The 19,783-nt window shown below is 40.5% G+C and overlaps 1 protein-coding gene across 2 annotated transcripts in view; it reads right to left on the minus strand.

The window, feature by feature from the left end:
* ppp2r3a (protein phosphatase 2, regulatory subunit B'', alpha) overlaps positions 1 to 19,783 on the minus strand; it is a 102,802-nt gene that overhangs the window by 18,176 nt on the left and 64,843 nt on the right. For both annotated transcript variants that reach the window (XM_079819097.1, XM_079819096.1), the window contains one exon: positions 15,105 to 17,799. In XM_079819097.1, coding sequence (XP_079675223.1) covers positions 15,105 to 17,264 — 2,160 coding nt within the window. In that variant the 5' untranslated portion in view covers positions 17,265 to 17,799. The remainder of the gene's footprint in view (positions 1 to 15,104; positions 17,800 to 19,783) is intronic.

Genomic DNA, 19,783 nt, shown 5'->3' on the forward strand with positions numbered 1-19,783 from the left:
CAGTTGGAGTGACTGGGGGCAGATGGCAGAGTCCGTCTATCTCTCTCCACTGCAGTGCAGAAAGAGAGCACCAGGCCTGGACAGCCCATCTCGTCCTCACCCCCACCTCCCCTTGCTCGCTCTGACGCAGGAGCGACTGCCATGTGTGTAAAATGATCCCCCAAAGATAAAGCTTCTAATTTGCAGTTTATTTCTGCAGCAGGCACTGGGCAGACTTTAGAAACACATACAAATACCCTACCCCCACCACACACACACACACACACACACACACACACACACACACACACACACACACACACACACACACACACACACACACACACACACACACACACACACACACACACACACACACACACACACACACACACACACACACACACACACACACACACACACACACACACACACACACACACACACACACACACACACACACACACACACACACACACACTCGCACCACTGTTTGAGTCTGAGAGCTTGAAAATAGAAGTGCCAAATGCCATCACCATAGCGATAACCCTTTACCTGGACTTCTGAGAGCCTCTGAGGAATGTGGGGGCATGAAAGGGGCCTTATTTCCTCACACACACTCGGCAGAGAGCTGAATTGAGGAAGTGGATTTTATGAGGGCCTATTCTATTCCGAGCTGGATTTCCTCTATGAAAAGCCACACAGTGGGAGCACTGAAAGAAGTGCCATTAAAATTACAGCTCACAAAGGATGGGCCCATGGAGGACGGGACGGCTTTTCAAAAGCTAGAATATTCTAAATTAACTTCATTTGGAGAGACACGGCTGAGTATATACACTCAGTGCCAGACAGGACATGTCAAATCAACCCATTTCAAATTTCAAGCAATGCTTTAAATTTTGTGAAAGTTTCAGTTAAGTCAGGGTTTTTTCGTAATGTTTTCATGTCTCAAATACATATACCGCAACTAGGGGTCGCTAACCTCAGTTGCAATAACAATAAAAAAGGTGTAGATTGATGACACATTGAATGAGAGTGGAATCATGGAACTTGTCGTCATACTGATGGATCTAATAATGTTTATGTGGATGGATGAGGGAATTCATGTTTTTTAACATGATTGTGGAAGCAGGGCGCGATTACTAATAGACAGATATCAGTCCAGGGGGATATAAAGAAATTAGGAATTTTACTCTACCAAACTACTCGCAAGTGCTGCTACTACTGCTCATACAGGTCAGTTTATTTGACTAATTAAAATAGTGAGGAAACGCAATGCTCGTTCACTTGGTCTACACTATCTAAACTGCATTTGAGTGTGTTGAAAGTTATAATGTTATTCTGTGTGTTAGTTTGTTGACTGTATGAGACTAGCAGAAAGCTATATCATATTGATGATATTCTAACATTTCATCATGTTGAGCTATATAACATTGATTCGTTTTATGTACATTCGCTCACCTGTCTAATAAAGCACATGCAAGAACAGCATCTCTGCCAAGTCGAAGTTTGTTGCGAAGCTCTCGCCATCTCAAAAACAGTACGCCGATACTGGTCCTCTTTTGATTTCTCATTTTGTTCTAAAGTCTGCTTGCCACGGTCCATAATGTTTGAACGAAATGACAACAGTGTGCCGCTAGACGTAACGCAGTAGTCCACGTCTGTAGCCATGGTTTCTATGGCAGTAAAAGCGAAAACCGAGGGTAATGCGGATATGGCGGCATTGACAGGGGACTCCCTCACACGTCCCGGTACCTTGGTTAAAAAAAAAAAATTCCCCATTTTCTCACGACTTACAAATAGTTGGAAACATTTGGGATATTGTAAGTACTCAACTGAACAAAATATATAACACTGGCCTAGTGGTTTTTGGATATTTTACTGCAAAAATCCTACCTATTGCACCTTTAAAGAGCACCTATCATGGCATTTAAAATGTTCCAAATATTGTTTTAGAAGTCCCCAACAACAGTTTTGCATGCATGCAATGACAAAAAAGACTTTAGTTTTCTTATAATATGCATTTATTTTTACCTGTTTTGACAGCGATTCTCAAATGATTCCTTTAGTGATTCACTTTTCAAAACCCCGCCTTTACGTGACGCTAATCTGCGGTGATTGGTCAGATGACCCAGTCAGTTGTGATTGGTATAGTCTGTGCAGATATTCTCGGAAACGGAACGCCCATCAAAGTCTTATAATGACAGTAATTTGTTAATATGTGTCAGAAGTTATGAATATGAAAACCGCGTCGGTACTGTTTGATTGTAATATGAGCCTCAGCTGATCTCATTCATAAAAAAACTCACGAAGACTCGCGACAAATCAACATCCCTCAGGGCTTTTAGTTCAAAAGTGTGCAGATGAGGAGACATATTGATAGATTTTCATATGTCTGTGTCAAATTTCTAAACAGAGGAGTATTTTTTATTCAATACTTCCTCAAAATGGGCAGAAATAGCCTAATCATGAGCGTGTCTCTTATGTCTCTTGAGTCTCTTATGTGTTGTTTTCAATTCATACTGGCAGCCGGAGGGCGCTCTGTGCACATGTAGTCCATATATGGTACAGACAGACGAAGAAGATACCATGTGCCATAATAAAAGTCCATAATAAAAGCTTCCTGAGATCGCGAAACATACATTTGACGACTAATAATAAACACTCAATCGCGACGATGTATGGTTTGTCTTCAAGCCACTTAGTCTTCAAATGCTCATCCTTGGGCAGATGAAAAAAGTTTGCTTTTGAGTCGCACTTCAGAACACAGGGTCTCGTCGCCATGATGTTTTCTAGTTTTCACTGGCGTCTTGGAGCGCAATAAGTGGGCGTATCGTATTCAAATAACTTGACAAGTTAACGTCATCTAGTCAGAGAAAAAGCTTCGGTCTTCTAACGATTCTTAAAAATGACTCCGAGTCGACTCTTACTTTTGAAAGAAAATAACTATATATACGGTGCACTGTCATATTTCAAGCTATCACAGGATGTTTTTGTTCACTTAGATCTATGTTACACCCTACATGAAAGGTAAATTTCAAAACTCCATGATAGGTGCTCTTTAATATATAAATAATGTATTATTTTATTGTGTCATTTATTTTAAAATGACACATAAATGACACAAGTTAAATAAATGCATTTGAAATAGAATCTTAAATAATTAATTTATTAAATAACAAATGCATTGATTTCACTTAAATGTCATTCCTTTATTTTAAAAAACAAACATTCTAGGTTCATTTATGTAACTTGGTAACCTAAATTGGGGATTTCTTTTTCAGTTTTAAAAGATTTTTTTTGTCAATTTCAGTTTTCATTTTAAGGCCAGAATTAAAAGTGTGCATATATTTATTGTGATGAAATGTATATGAATGCACATTTATGATACTTTACTGCATGATACTTTATATCACGCTACGATTAGTTATTAATACTGGCTCTCGTACTCATTGTATTTTAAGATCCGTGAGAAGGAAAACGCATTTACTTGTTTCATAATGAAGCCGTTATTATTATGTTAGGTAAATTACCTCCATATATTTGTTTTTTATTATTTTGCTAGTATTATAATACTAAATCAACAACAAAAATGTATTTAGTAGTTCCCAGTGTAGCTTTTACCTATTTTGCTACTAAAGAATATAATAAGTTTTAAATAACTGTTGTATTTTATTTATTTTTTTGTATTATTCAGTTTGTATTATTTCTAGGTCACTAATTAAAGAAAAGCTAATTTGTGATTTGAACTTTGTTGCTGATAAGAGTTAGTAATGAAAATTGTTGTATTAAATTAGAAAAGAATACAAAATAGAAGCATTATTACATCAATTATTAGTCATTATAATACTCCATCACTTGAATTACTTAGATACATTATCAAAGACTGTTGGTTGGAATGTAGTAAACAATGCTGATTTTATTAGTATTGTGAAAAATCTGTCAGGACAGATTAATGTGGGACTTGGAAGCTCCAAGTTTAGATGAATACTTAGTAATTGACCGAGGTGACATGAACATGCAGTATTGTTGCATTTGATTTGTGGTGCCCTTGAGTTCGTGGCTCTTGCTCAATGTATTCTCCACATGCTGTTGTTTACCACCACTTGGCTGCCATCTATTTCAGGGCAGGTCAGAGCAGCCTGAAGATGCCGGCCAAAGGCCCTGCTCACGTTTTTACAACCAAATAAGCAGAGCCTGAAAACAAAATGCATGGGAGAAATTAAACTGTAAGGGTCTTTACATTCTGATCTTGAAAAACTTTTTGCATAATAAAAATAAGCTGGCACTATTGATGCAGCTATGTTTCTGTTTGAAATGCAGCATGAGCCACCACAAATGTTACTGTTATCATAACAATCATTATACATCTTAACTGTGTCAGAATTCCGGTACTTTCATACCATGTACTCGATCATTAAATGTGTATGTTCTGTAGCTATCCCAGGCATACCACATCTACCATGTTAGCATCCTCCTTTGACTTGAACATTTATGATGTTGTAGAGAAAAGTACTAACAGCAGCAAAATCTACTTGGATTTAGTTAAACAAATACAATTAAACAACGGAGAACAACTTGTTTGGTATCTATATCAGTTGACATAGTTCTACATTGTTTCTCATGATTGTGATTCATGTATAAATATATGTATGTCACCTTTGCACATAAGGCTAGCTGTGTTTAGCATATATAAGCCTCTGATTCACAGAGTGGCCTAATCAAACATAGATCATTATATACACCGAACAGCCATAACATTATGACATGAATAACACTGATTATTTCTTCATCACAGCACCTGTTTGTGGGTGGGATATATTAGGCAGCAAGTGAAAATTGTCTTCAAAGTTGATGTGTTAGAAGCAGGAAAAATGGGCAAGCGTAAGGATTTGAGCGATTTTGACAAGGGACAAATTGTGATGGCTAGATGACTGGGTCAGAGCATCCCTAAAACTGCAGCTCGTGTGGGGTGTTCCCGGTCTGCAGTGGTCAGTATCTATCAAAAGTGGTCTAAGGAAGGAACAGTGGTGAACCGGCGACAGGGTCATGGGCGGCCAAGGCTCATTGATGCATGCGGGGAGCGAAGGCTGGACTGTGATGGAATCCGATCAAACAGATGAGCTACTGTAGCTCAAATTGCTCGAAGTTAATGCTGGTTCTGATAGAAAGGTCAAAGAATACACAGCGCATCGCAGTTTGTTGCGTATGGGGCTGCATAGCCGCAGACCAGTCAGGGTGTCCATGCTGTTCCATGTGAGCATCAGAACTGGACCACAGCGCAATGGAAGAAGGTGGCCTGGTCTGATGAATCACGTTTTCTTTTACATCACATGAATGGCCGGGTGCGTGTGCGTCGCTTACCTGGGGAACACATGGCACCAGGATGCACTATGGGAAGAAGGCAGGCCGGCGGAGACTGATGCTTTGGTCAATGTTCAACTGGGAAAACATGGGTCCTGTCATCCACGTGGATGTTACTTTGACATGTACCACCTACTTAAGCATTGTTGCAGACCTTGTATAACCTTTCATGGAAACGGCATTCCCTGGTGGCTGTGGCCGCTTTTAGCAGGATAATGCTCCTGCCACAAATAAAAAATGGTTCAGGAATGATTCGAGGAGCCTGAGTTTAAGGTTCCAAATTCCCCAGATCTCAATCCAATCAAGCATCTGTGGGATGTGCTGAACAAACAAGTCCGATCCATGGAGGCCCAACCTCGCAACTTACAGGACTAAAAGGATATTCTGCTAACATCTTGGTGCCAAATACCACACAACACCTTCAGGGGTCTAGGGGAGTCCATGCCTCAACAGGTCGGGCTGTTTTGGTGGCAAAAGGGGGACCAACACAATATTAGGACATAATGTTATGCCTCATCAGTGTATATGTTGTTTGAATTTTTAATTCTACTTACATGGCTGCATTTTTCAGTTTCTAGAGGTGCAACTGAATGTATCACTGCCTGTTTTCTAAAACTATTTACTAGAGGCAATAAACAGGAAAGACAGAAAATTAAAACATAACTTTAAGCTTTATGAGAACTGCTATGAGCCGAGGCCTGCTGCACTTATAGTGTTCACCAGCAGATGGGGGTATGAGCCTATATGTGCTAAAGTTAAAGGGTAGTTCAGTCATTTACACACCCTCATGTCATTCCAAACCTGTATGACTTTCTTTCTTCTTCTGAATATATTTTGAAAACGGAGAAATTCTTTAAATATGGTCTTACCGGTTTGGAAGGACACGAGGGGGTAAGTAAATGATGACAATATTCATTCTTGGGTTACTAACCCTTTCAAAAAAATGGCATATTGATTCATATCCACCACAAACAATGTGACAACAGTTCAACCAAGATATTCCTACTATCAATCAAACCATGTGAATGTCAAGCATAATACCTGGACTGAACACAGAGGCTTTGAAATATGATGCGTCTCTCTCACCTCATACAGTCATAGTCATTAGTGCCACATTTAACGCAGTTGTTAGCATTTAAAGCTATGCCATTTACCACCCAGAAGACACAAGCTCATGAACCCTGTGATTCTGAAATCAATGTCTCATCCGCCCGCACACACAGTACATTTATAATTTCACTGTATTTGCCAACTCATTTAAAACTGTTCAGGAACTTTACGCGCCTCATTTTATGTGGATAAAGGATAAGAGAGTTTCAACATACAAAGTATTGTCACATCTCTCAACTCATATCTTAGACAGTCTAGTTAGGGCAATATGGCCTTTGAATGGTGAGTCTACTGGGGAGATGGAATCTCTGACGAGGATAAAGCTTTCATTGGCCAACACCTTCCAAATTCCCTGGACTACACTGGATTACAGGTGGAAAGTACAGTCAGGAGCAAGTAACCACAACAAACGCAGCTTATTGGAAAAAGACCTTGTGATGCCAGGCAAACATTTGTCTTTTTCCATACATGACATGCTGCGTACATGCTGTGCTTATGTTGTGAGCTCTCTCTAAAACACTAGATGGCAGACTATGCTTCTTGAATAAAAATTTAGAAACACTAGAATGGTCTCATCTAAGAACTTTTTGAAGTGGACTTAATGCCTGAAGACCATTCAGTCAACGACTCAGATTTACAGTAAAATAGTGTGGTTACTGGAGGCCATGGACACACACACACAAAGCTGAGTCATAGTAAAATATAAATATTTCACTCTCTTCAGGTCTGGCTAGTCATTATCTGAGGATTAAAAATCATGGGAACATGAGTCCTTGTGTCTGTTGTGGCCATCTCATTGCAAGCACTCTCTGGTCAGATTATCTAGTTGTAGTGCTTACTGAGTGAGACCTTACTTTCCATTCCCCTTTTGTCTTGTGCTCTTTTCTTCCCCTCTACTCACTCCCACCAGCAGCACCAGCTGCAAAAATACACACCAACGTCAGAACTCAGTGACATGGATCTCGCTAAAACACTGTGACAAAACACTGATCACAGAGATAAACCGCTGCCAAAATCAAAGGCTTTCCTTTTTTGGATAGCCGTCGACGTTCCAGGTGCCGTGATTTGGAGATCTCTAGCACAAACTGCGGAAGAGAATGTTTTTACCTGTTCTAAAGATACACAGGCTAATTTCAAATAAATGTAGCTTGTTGTTCACCACCGATTTTATGCATCACAACAAACTCTGCCAGCATCGAAGCAGGTTAACGTGGCCGTGGCTATGACAAGACAAGGTTCATTATGAGATGAGAGTCCATTAAAATGCTGCTCCCTCCAGCGCTCAGCGAGCTGATAAAAATCAGCCATTAACACTGTTCAATGACAACCGTAGTTTCTGAATTCAGCCAGCCTCTATGCATTGTCTCTTGATAAGCACTTGTGCTGAGCTTCGGGCATTAAAAGTGACATTTCTCTTGATTACTCAAATGCAAGGCACATGAGTAGTCTGGAAGGTTTCGTAACATCCGTTATAAATGAGATTTTTGTCTTTCACACAGTTCACAGGATAATGGGTAATCTCTTGGATAACAACTTCCAGACAGCATGTTAAAGTGAAGCGCTCTGCCTGACTACTGGCCACCCCCCATGACATCCTGCCAGAACAATAAAGGCATATATGTAACTATATTATACAGTAGGGCAGCACAATATATCGAAATTATCGAAATATATCGCAAATGTTCATATTGCGATATGCATATCGCAAGGGCACGCAATATCTGGATAATTTTAATAGGCTGCTTCAACATTGTGAAAATTGTACGTTTTAGGTCGATGCATATAGCAGAGAATAGACTGGGCACACGACTGTTACTTACTGTATGTGACTTGCTTGAAATTAAAAGGAGTTATTAAACACAATAACTTGCGAAAAACAACTCCTTGCTGTCTCGCGCTGTCTGACACACACACTGAAACGCGCACACAAGCCGCCTCTCTGAAAGCGTGTGATCCCTTCAGTTCTGTTTCGTGCCTTGTTACACACTCGAACAGTCACGGTATTTAAATATTGGCATTACATTTTCTGTTTGTTTACATTGATGTTAAAATTATATTGTCAGATTTGAGACATTCATTTTTGCATAAACACTGCTGGTCACTTTCAGAAGTTGTAGCGATGCTTTCTTTTCCCAGAAAGAATGTGAAACACATAAATGGTATCATTCTCAGTTTTTAAATAATAGTTTTAATATAATTTAAATAGATTTTACACACTTAAGGCAATATCGTATCGCATATCGAATATCGCATTGTTTAACAAGGATATCGCATATCGCATTTTTCTTCAATATCTCACAGCCCTATTATACAGTGTGTGTGTGTGTGTGTGCGCGTGTTGCATAAAAAGTAAAAAAGAACAGTATTTATATGTAACATTATAAATGCCTTAACATATTTGATCGATTTAATGCGTCCTTGCTGAATAAAAGTATACATTTCTTTCAATAAAAAACAAAAAGCCAAACCTTTTGCATTTACATATTTTATAGCTTTGATCACATCTATGAGTAATTAAATCAGTTGGATGGATGGATGGATGGATGGATGGATGGATGGATGGATAGTTATGCATTGATTTGATAACAAGAATGCCTCACAAAGCTTTTTGTAGCATATATATAAGTCCATATTTTGAAATATTTCTGAAGAATTTCACAACAATGCGCCATCCAATTTCCAGACATACAGAGTGCAGTTAAGAATGTTAAATTAGTCTGAGGGTTTAGTTTGATAGATTCATAGAAAAGCTGTTAAGATGGCTGAAGATGTGATTCAATTAAATTCTCTGACAAAAGCAATCTCTTTTTAATGAACTCAATACATAATTCAACAAACACAAAAGGAACCACTCGTACCTTATTATTTTTAAACTAATAGTGATGTAAACACGAACAGACAGATAATATCTCACAAAACCACACAGAGCTCTGCAGTCTTCCTGTAAAAGAGCTCACAAAAGTATCGCTCTGACAAATAGCTGTACAAATCTTCTCACAAGAAACCTGCTTAACTCAATTCCATCCCATCAGACTCTTCACCAAACCATTAGAAAACAAATCATTTGAGACTGTGAATAAGCAACAGTTTCATTGTTGAAAAATAGGAAGCCACTGTTCAGTGCTGATGGTCATGGTACAGGAAGTAACACAGAGCTCCTGTTTTTCATCTGTCAAATCCCCATGCCAGCTCAAGGACTTAAGCAGCCCCCAACACAAATGGAGGCTTAAGCACCATTTTAGCACATCCCCTCAGACATCCTAAACCCTGGGAAAAAAAAATCCCAAGGGCTGGGAAAAAAAGTTTTGCCATCACTTGGGGGATTCTATCAGTGCTTATACACACTGCTGTTTGAGGAGGTGTTGTCTTGTTGCCATGTACTTCTTACCAGAGCTATAGCCTCTTCCATTACTTTTTTGTATTGGAAACCCTCACAAATAGCAACAGGCAGTGATTCACAGAAGGATGTTGCACATAAGGGTTTTTTTTTGGCTCAAACCTCAGCTGTGATTTCATTTCCTCTCAGTGCAGGGCAGCCATGCCGGTGATGCAATTCCCTGCTGACCCTATGCAAACAATTTGAGCAAATAAGAAGATAGACACAAAAGGCATATAGGCACCTCACTCACTTTTGTTGAATTCTGTCCTTGAGGGAGAGAGCAAAAAAAAATAAAAAAATTATTTAGGTGATTCTGACATTGAAAGGCTGAAACGTTCTTTGAAATTGTATTTGACTGCCAGGTGCACAAACTAAGTTTACAGGTGTAAAAAGTGAACTGTGTGAAAAATTCATTTTCATTAACATGCTGTTTTCCAATTGGTTTTCGCTCTCTCTCACCAACTTCCCTGTTCCTTGTTTCTCAGAATATCCGGTTGCTCTTGGTTCAATGCAGGTGAGTTAATTGCAGTGGTTTGCTAGTTCTCTCGATTTACATAATTTCAGAAGCAAAGAGAAAAAAGATTATCGCTGTGGCTGTGCCACAATTCATAAAGTCGCAGTCATCTGCAGATGTTAGCACGTTTAAATGAGGTTGAGGATTGGATATGGGTTTCAATTAAGGAAAATACTGAGATGACTAAACCAGCAACTTATTAAATTAATTACAGTAATAAATAGAGTTTGTGTGATTGTGTCCTTGGCATGGTTGGAAATGGCATGATATAATGCATAATTATAGAATATTAGAATTACCTGTGAAAATCCACAGCTGAACATAACCAGAACCTTACAGGATGCTCAAAAGTGGGGTATAAAGCGAGATAATATGTGTGTGTGTGTGTGTGTGTGTGTGTGTGTGTGTGTGTGTGTGTGTGTGTGTGTGTGGGGGCATGTTTTCGTGAAATATCAGGACACAAATGTGCATAATGACATGGGTATGACATAGGTATTACAAAAAGAGGGTGAAATATGAGGACGTTCCCCATGTCCTCACTTTTCAAAATGCTTATAAATCACACAGAACAAGTTTTTTTTCACAGAAAGTGAACTGCACAGTCTCCTGTGAGGGTTAGGTTTAGGGACAGGGGCAGTGTAAGGGGATAGAAAATACGGTTTGTACGGTATAAAAACCATTACGCCTATGGAATGTCCTCACATTTCACAAAAACAAACATGCGTGTGTGTGTGTGTGTGTGTGTGTGTGTGTGTGTGTGTGTGTGTGTGTGTGTGTGTGTGTGTGTGTGTGTGTGTGTGTGTTTTAGATGACAAACTTACAAACTAACAAACACTAAAATTACTAAAATAAAAATAAATGACAAAAAAAACACACACAAAATGACTAAAACTTCACTTAAAACCAAAACATATAAAAACAAAAGCTAATGTAAAATATTAATAAGCACTACAATAGTACGTAAATAACAAATAACCACCTCAGAACAATGCTTCGGAGATGCCTGGATTAATCTTGCTCTGTGAGATTGTGTCGCTCTCACGCACTCGCTCAGAATTCAGACCTTGTTTTCTAAATGCTAAACTCCAGTAAAACACAAGGGCACTCTGTAGTTTCTCTTCACTTCATATAACAGAGGTGTCATGTCGACTCGCTCTCAAATGCGGCCTGGCCAGTGGTGACCCAATGTGGTGTGTCTGTGGCTCTGAGCATGACTAGTTGGCCTGAGCTCTTGGAAGAGATCCTTCTGATTTATATTGACTGTAACATTCTTATTGCCAAGCAGGGTGTTCCCTGTCACCATGGAGATTAACAGCACTTCCTGACAGGTGCAGTGAAGGACATATTGCCTTGTCTGCACCATGTGGTCACACCAACAGGGCAAGGTCTCCAGTCCAACATGGAGAGAGCTGTCTCTAGGCTAATAGGAGGAAGGTTTAACATGCAGGCCTCAAATTTGAGGTGTGAATGTACTAAACACTTCTGCCACTTTTGCACATGGAATTTCAGTGCAAAACTTTGCACAAACCATATGCGATTAGGTTAAACTAGGAACTAATTGTGCTGAAATAGCACTGCACCATGAATACTTCAATATATTCATTGTTATTCGCACACAAACATGCCTGATTTTTAAATTTCACAAAACATTAAAACACAAAAAATCATCCATTTCAAACGCAATATGCATTCTAAATGATGTTTTTTTTTGTGCAAATAAATGCTAGTGGCCACAATTTCATTAACCATTAAAGACTCGTTTTAATTATCTTCACAATCGCCTACATGAAGTATTTAGTTCATAGGTTTCACCATGAGGCACATGTGAAACCAAGAAACAAAGAGAAGCGGTAAATAAGCAATCTCCGGAGAGAAGTATTAGGCCAGCCCCAGCCTCCGGAGCAACAGATTACCCTGTCAGCTCTGAGACAGAGACGAGGAGGCCCAAACCAGATTGAGCATCCACTTTCAACCTCACCTGCTGTTTGGTCTAGCAATGAGCCATGAGACGGAAAAAGACACACAAACAAAAAGACCACACTCGGGTCCTGTAGCAATGCACACCAGCAACTGTTAGATGTGGAGCTGGTTCCCTAGATGCTGAGATGCTGACAGATGACAGATGGGCCACATCTTGATCCGTTCAGTGCTTTTGTGTTCTTGATGACACATGCAGGAACTAAATGAGATGAAACGAGGAAAGCACTGCAGGTGCAACACATTAAAAACAAGACCCTAGATTCCCATCGTAAACAGCAAACAGGTATGACACAACTGTTCAGAGGGAGAACGCATGGGTCTAATGTTTCCGCTGCCTTGTTTATCTCCGTGATTGGCAGCTTTGTGTTTAAATGGGGCAGTGGGTAGGGCTCCTGGCGTAGCGCTCTTATTTTTATTGCTCCCTCGGGTGCCAGAGAGGTGATCGGGTTAGCAGAAAGCTATTCCCAAACTTAGCCGTGACCCCCACGGCAACACTGGGTCAGTTTTCCTTCTGGCGACAGCCAGTCTCTTAGCGGAATGAAATAGTAGGCGGGGAGTACGCTGATTTAGTCTTCCTGACACCTTTGTCTGTGGATGACAAGGAGGAGGAGAAGTGCCCTAGGCAAATCAACACCATTAACAGTGTCTGTGCCAAAATCCCCGCTGCCCGCTCTAGCGATGACCTACCAGTGCTCTCGGAAAAGGACTGTGTGTCCTCCGCACCAACTGCATGGCTACAGCATCACAACTCAATCCCAAAATAACACGTGGACCAATGAGAGGCAGTTACTGGGGGATGTGAATTTTATGTTTTCTAACTAAACATCTCACACTTGTATCTTTGAAATGAAGCCAATGTTCAAAGGATGACAAGCATACTTTAAATGTGAACTAATTCAACCTTGTTGTTCGAGATAAAACCTCTAGTATTTGAGTCTTGGGGAAGCATGAGCGTGCAAGTTTATCTGACACATGTCTAAAAAACCTAAATCATCAGCCATCAGGGCATTTTTCTATATGCGCTTAGGGGTGTGTACGTGTGTTTTTGCGCGCAAGTATGCGACTCATCCAACCTTAAGGGTTCTTAGTTATGCGCTGAGAGAGGACAGAAATAGGAATGGAGGAGGAGCCCCATTATTAAAGGGGGTTCCACTCTTGACAGATGTCATGGCAACGTCATAAATAGCAGGCCCGAGATAGAACCTAAGCTGGTATTGGTTTACAAAGCCAGGAAAATAAACAAGAGAGGATTTAACAGTGAGAGAAAAGATAAAAAGGGTGGGAGAGAGGTAGAACACAGGACACATAAAGAGCGAGGGTTAAATGTGCCAGGAGGACTGACACAGGATATAAACAGCTTGAAAACACTTTAGAGAGCTGAGAGTTTGTAATAAATGGGTCATGAAACACTAAAATACATTCTCGAGACTTGCACTAGATGGTGACTACGTTTCTTTTTTTTTTTTGGAGAATTGAGAAAGCTTTCATGCAGCTTTCACACCTTTTTACACATATTTCAAAATTGTGTTGAGAATTGACATGTGCTGAATGGGGGGTGGGGGCATAATAATAAGTCTACACTGGGAGAGAAATAAATCGATGTCATTCAGATGTATAAACAAGTACGTCCAGTACGTGCCAGTGTCTCACCCAAGAACCATGAACTAGAGTATCACAAACTGTGCTTTCTTCTCCCCACCATGATGGATGTGCAGATAAAAAGGACTTGAGGTGACAGCCAGCTCCAAAAGACACATGATACACATGATACCTCACAGTTAACAAGCAACAAGCTTTTATGCAACCCGCTATATTTCTCAGGGGTAAGAGGTTAAGGCTATTAGATACGTTTAACAAAAAGATATATCATATAGTTTGGACATCAACCTGGGAAATTACAAAGGTTTTAAATTAAAATCATTAAGTAAAATACAATAAAACACATAATCAACTGACTAAACTGCAACGATTTGATCACCAAAAGATCAGTTAGCAGTGACAAATACGGACCTGTAAAGTATAAAAATGGTAACACCATCACTGCTTATATTGATGATAATTTCCTCTTCCCCTACAGAAAGCCTTTTCTCAGTTCAAGCACATGCCCCAGTATTTCAGAGGAAATTTGATTTAATGGTTATTGTTTATGAAGGCTATAATTTTGAGCTTCAGCTAATGGTAAAATTGATTTTCCACTTCCATTATGTCTATAAGCTATACACAGTTCTGCTTATTGGTTATATAATAAATACCCCTTAGAGAATCTGAAAGATATTTCGATATCTTCCACAAGACAAAATAACTGAATTTACCAAAATTATCCTGTACAAATATGCATGTCTTCGGTTCTTAATATTATAATATTGTGTTTTGCCTCCTTGAGTATCAAAGACTGTATGTAGTAGTTTGTTATAGCTGTATATGAGTCTCTGGTTTGCCTTGGAGCTGCTTACTGAAAGTCCTAGCATGCTCTGCATTTGACTTCAACCCCAAAGTAGCTCAATGATGTTGAAATCCAGCTATGCCACTGATGACAATAGAAAGACTTGTGCACGACAATCACAAATGGCTGCAAACACCCATTGATGCTCAAGCAGGCAATATCAATGGTACATAACATTTTAAACATGATCATTTATTTAAGGTATTACTGTAATTTCTTCAAATTTTTTACATTTCACCATTTTTATTTCTTAAAAATGGCACACATTGCACAGATTCTGCAAGAGCTTGTCAACTTACAAAAACCTTACATACACCTAGTTTAGCTGAACTCACCCTGATGACTTCAGGAGTCTGTTGAATGAGAAGTGTTGAGCCTGTGTCCCTCACAGTAGATACAGGTGTTTGTATCGCAGCAGGTGCACTTGATGGTGTTGGTGCAGGTGTAGGTGCAGGTGTAGGTGTAGGTGTAGGTGTAGGTGCAGTCTCAGACGAAGGTGCAGGCAGTGGGAGTGGAGCCACCTCTGCTTTAGTGCTGGCCAGCGTGTCCTGGAGAAGACGCATGACCTCTCGTTCCTTAGACTGAGTTCCTCTCCCAGCTCCACTCTCCACCAGCTCCTGAGCAAAGCTCTCAATGCTCTCAAGAATCCTGAGCAGCAGAGCTCCATCATCCTCTTCAGCGGGCTCAACCCCAATCTCTGGTGGCTTGGCCACCGAGGGTCCAGATAAATCTGCCACGGGTAGATCTTTTGCCACAGAGTTACCAATTAAATGCTGGGGGGAACCTGTCTGCTGGGAACAGTTTTTAAGTTTAGGGGGCAGTGGAGGCTCCTTTTGCATGTTCTGGGAAAGACACTCCAGGTCCATCAAAAGTTTATCAATATCATCGGCTCCCCCTTTATTAATGTGTGGGATTGACCTTGGGAACAGTCTAGAATCTGTGCTTTTTGGCAAGTACATCTGGTTGACAGTTGAGTCGCTTTTAGGCTTAAACACAGTTCCGTTTCGGTTAAGCTCATGGAGTTTATCTGAAACACCCCCACTAGACTCAGAGTAGCCAGTGGTTCTTTTGGAGTAAGGTCTGGGCTCCGAAAGACTACAGCTGTGCTTCCCATCCCCTTTAACGGCCCTGTCAGGCATCCTTATCACATCTGAATCCTCCTCTTCGATATACAGAGCCTCCATGGCATCCTTACAGAGACTTTCGCTACTGCAAGACAAGAGAGAGTTTGTGGAAGAGAATGTGTCTGGTCGGCTAGTTGAGACCGTGTGGTGGCAGTTAAAAGGCGTTGAACCGCTACTGGAAGCTGAAGGGAAACTGCCATGTGGGAACCCATTAGTTGATGAAGGTGTACGCGCTGACAAACCAGGGAGGCTCTGAATGGCTTTTATGTTGCCTGCAAGATCCCTAGAGCTATCGGGCGGTTCTGGCTGGGAGGGTTTAGTCCGAGGCTTAGTGGGCGGAGGAGACTGAACAACGTCCTCATATCGTGGAGGTTGCTCATTGCCAAAAATAGGGGAGAAGGGGATTTGTTGCAGCCCGTGTATGCTGTTAACTAGTTCAGCGAGCTCGCTGTGCTCTTGCCTCACACTTTGCCCCTGTTCCAGCTCAAGAGGAAGCCTCTTCAAATAGTTGGAGAGACGAGCCATCACATTTTTATAAATGACTTCAGGATTCCCAGAGTCGTCGCTGCTTCCACCCATTGACTTTCTTTTGATGCACTGTTTGATGATGTCGGTGCACTTCTTTAGATCTTCAGAGCACTTGAGGAGAATGTCCAGACAGGCTTTAATGTCTTCTCCTGATGCACTGCTGTCAGCCTTGGTCTTCTCAAGTATGCGGGTAATTAGGTTCTCCTCTGTGAGGCTGTTCAGGTAGAGTGTGGCCACATTGTTTAGGTTCTGTTCCAGGGATGCGCTGCGACTTAGCTTATGCTCTTCGAGTACAGATTTCTGAAACAGGCCAAAAGGAGGACAGTTCTCATCATTGCCTGTGAACTGGCCGTAGATAATGTCTAGATCAGTGGATCTCCTGCTGAAGGAGTCCGGCCGAACCTTACGGCCCTTTCTGAAAGTCACATGACTGGTGGAGTACTTGATCTTCTCAAATGAAAATTCCTTGATTTTCCCGCTGGCCAGGTTAATGGCTTCCCCTGTAATATCCTTGAGGCTTGCTGAGCTTTGGATGGCAGATCCTTTCTTGACTCTGGGGATGACCTGGTGGTAGTCGTCACAGAAGGCCCCAGACCCGGTGTTGCCGTTCTCCAATGTTTTAGACTCAAGAATAGTGATGGGCCGGTCAGAAGAGTTTCTGGATATGGGGGTATCAAAAAGTTCAGCACAAGTGCTGCGGTGAGCCACTGTGCAGTTCAGTCCGTGTTTTAGTGCACCACAGGGTCCATTACAGTAGTGTACAGTGTGTTGGACACGACGGTCAATCACAACGCTGTTATAACAGTTTATGCTACTGACCACTATGCGATAGGTAGCCGCCATGGTCTTTGTTTATTCATAAATCTGAAAATCTGTTTTGTTGTATAACGCTAGCCACTTAAAAACTATGCTATGAAGTGCATAGAAGATAAATGCTATGAAGACACATTCATATAAAAATGTCAAAGTAAATAAATCCTAAACATCAAATAAAAGGTGCTTTGCTTAGCCTCAACTGCTGCTTGAGCTGATTCCAAGGAAAAAAAGGATTTCCATAGCAATCCTTCACCGGTGCCCCATAGTTAAAGGGAAGTTGCACTATAAAAATTAGCTGCAAAACTATCCATTCCTTAGCATGGGCCCCAATGGCCTAATGATAGGCCTGTGTGTAGCAATCCAGATCATCCCCCCTGTGAACAGCCGAGGCCTGTGGGCATGAAGAAGTCCTCTAGCTCCCTCTCCAAAGCCACAGCATACAGCCCACCTGGTGATAGCCTTCCGCTGATGTGTTCAGCAGATGTTCAACCCTCTCTCTATCTTTCTTTATCTTGCTTTACTGGTCTGAATCAGATGTTTATGAGTCCAACGTGAAATCCACCTGTGAGAAAAAAAAAGACAAAAGTGGGTTAGGGGGAGAAAGAAGTATGAAATACAGAAAGTCTATGAGACCCTAGGTTATGCCACTGCATCCTTGGCCTGATTGCGTAAGCTATAAACACCACTGAACTAACGCCTATATGAAAGTAGTCACCAACCACATAGGCTACATGTTGCTCTTCTTCAGAGAACACAAGGGGAATGGTAGAAGTTTGTTTCTGCCTAAGGGTGAAGTTTATTTTATTATAAAATTATATTTACATTTATCTATTTGGCAGAAGCTTTTATCCACAGCGACTTGCATTAAAATGTAAGCTCTACATTTTTTAAATTCATGCATTCTTTGGGAATCAAATCCACGACCTTGGCGTTGCTTGAAAGAATTGTTCCATCACTGAAGTGGTCACAAAAGGAAAATAATGATGTACAGTTTTACAGCACAAGTGAGGAGGTATCTTTAATGTTGTTTCTTTTAAAAGTGATTTTATTGTCCTTGGTTAATTTGTTTAACATCTATCTTTATTAGTTTATGAGCATGTTACCCTTTGAACTTCTCTTTGGTACAGCTAAACCACATAAAATGTTGAAAACTACAACATGCATAAAAGAGTCTTCAAGCCAGTAGTGAACCACAGACTATAAAACAAATATGAACCGAAATATAAAATGAAGTGCTGTAATGCCTAATGGTGGTATGCGGTTATAAAAAACACCTAAGCCTCAGGCATTTTAGGTCTCCTGTGTTATCAAATGAAGTTCTTAAGCCATCTTCAAAGGGGCCACATCACTGGAAGCTGTTAAAGAGCTTGTGATGAAAGTACACACACACACTCTATCAATATTCTTTGACAACACACCGCGCTCTGCCTCTCTTCCCTATAAAGTGTGTTTACTCAAGAGAGAGCCGTTCAAATACACAAATGCCATAATTGAACAGTTGTTCTTAAAGCTTAGGTTTACTACTGAATCATTCCTTAGGAAAGAAACAATCTTTCCCTTATTGCTCTGATGATAGATTTTTGTAGTGTATAATTGGAGGCCAGCACTAAACAACATCCTACACAAGAGCAGGCTTCCAGCTTCTACGAGCTACACAAACATTTAGTTCTCAAAAATTCTCCTTCAGTCTATAGAAAAATAACATCATATGGATTTGGAGCGACATGAAAAAATAATCATTTCATGTCTCTATTGCTCACTCTCCCTCTCTCTAATGAAAATGATGTCAACAGATGAGTCATTATGAGGCTGGAGACATTTCTTTTTATACATATAAGGGAGTGAGCTCATTACTAGCATGTCTTAACCAGAACTGTTCCCCATGGCCAAAGCAATACATTCCTTTATTCTCCAATTCATTGTATTTTTCTATTTACTTTTTTTCTCAGTCCTTCTGGCACTTTTGTTTTTCCTTCCATTTTTTTCTTTCTCTCACAGCAGGCCTCATTAAAGCCTTGTCTTCTCTGTGTCTCAGCAGAGCAACAGCAGAGAACGAGTCTCCAGGATGTCCACCACAACCTCACCTCATATAAACTCTGACTATGGCCACGCTGCATGACATTTAAAGCTGTATAATCTGTGTCCACAATATAGCCTCGTAAATGCATTACACTTCTGTATTTCCTCACAATATCAAAACAATGGTCTCTGGCTAATGCTTTTCAGCATGGATTTATTACAGATGGGCACTATAGCGGTAGAACCTGGAAAAACATTTAGAGAGTGAGATTTGGGACAACCCACTCTATTAATAATGGACTGGTCTTGCTTGCCCAGCCAGTTACTCAAAAAACAGTGAGAACCTTACAATGACAGTATTTACAAAAAAACAAAGAAGTACAGTGTATGGAAATGTATTAACAACAGTCAGACAGCTTCAGGATGCCAGGATTTACTTCTGGGGTTCATGAAACTTGCATGAAATGTACAGTTGCACCCTTTGTAATATGTACTTCTTTCAGAGGCAATTACATTTCCTGAATGTC

Source organism: Gobio gobio, assembly GCF_949357685.1.
Source record: "Gobio gobio genome assembly, chromosome: 6".
Lineage (NCBI taxonomy): Eukaryota > Metazoa > Chordata > Actinopteri > Cypriniformes > Gobionidae > Gobio > Gobio gobio.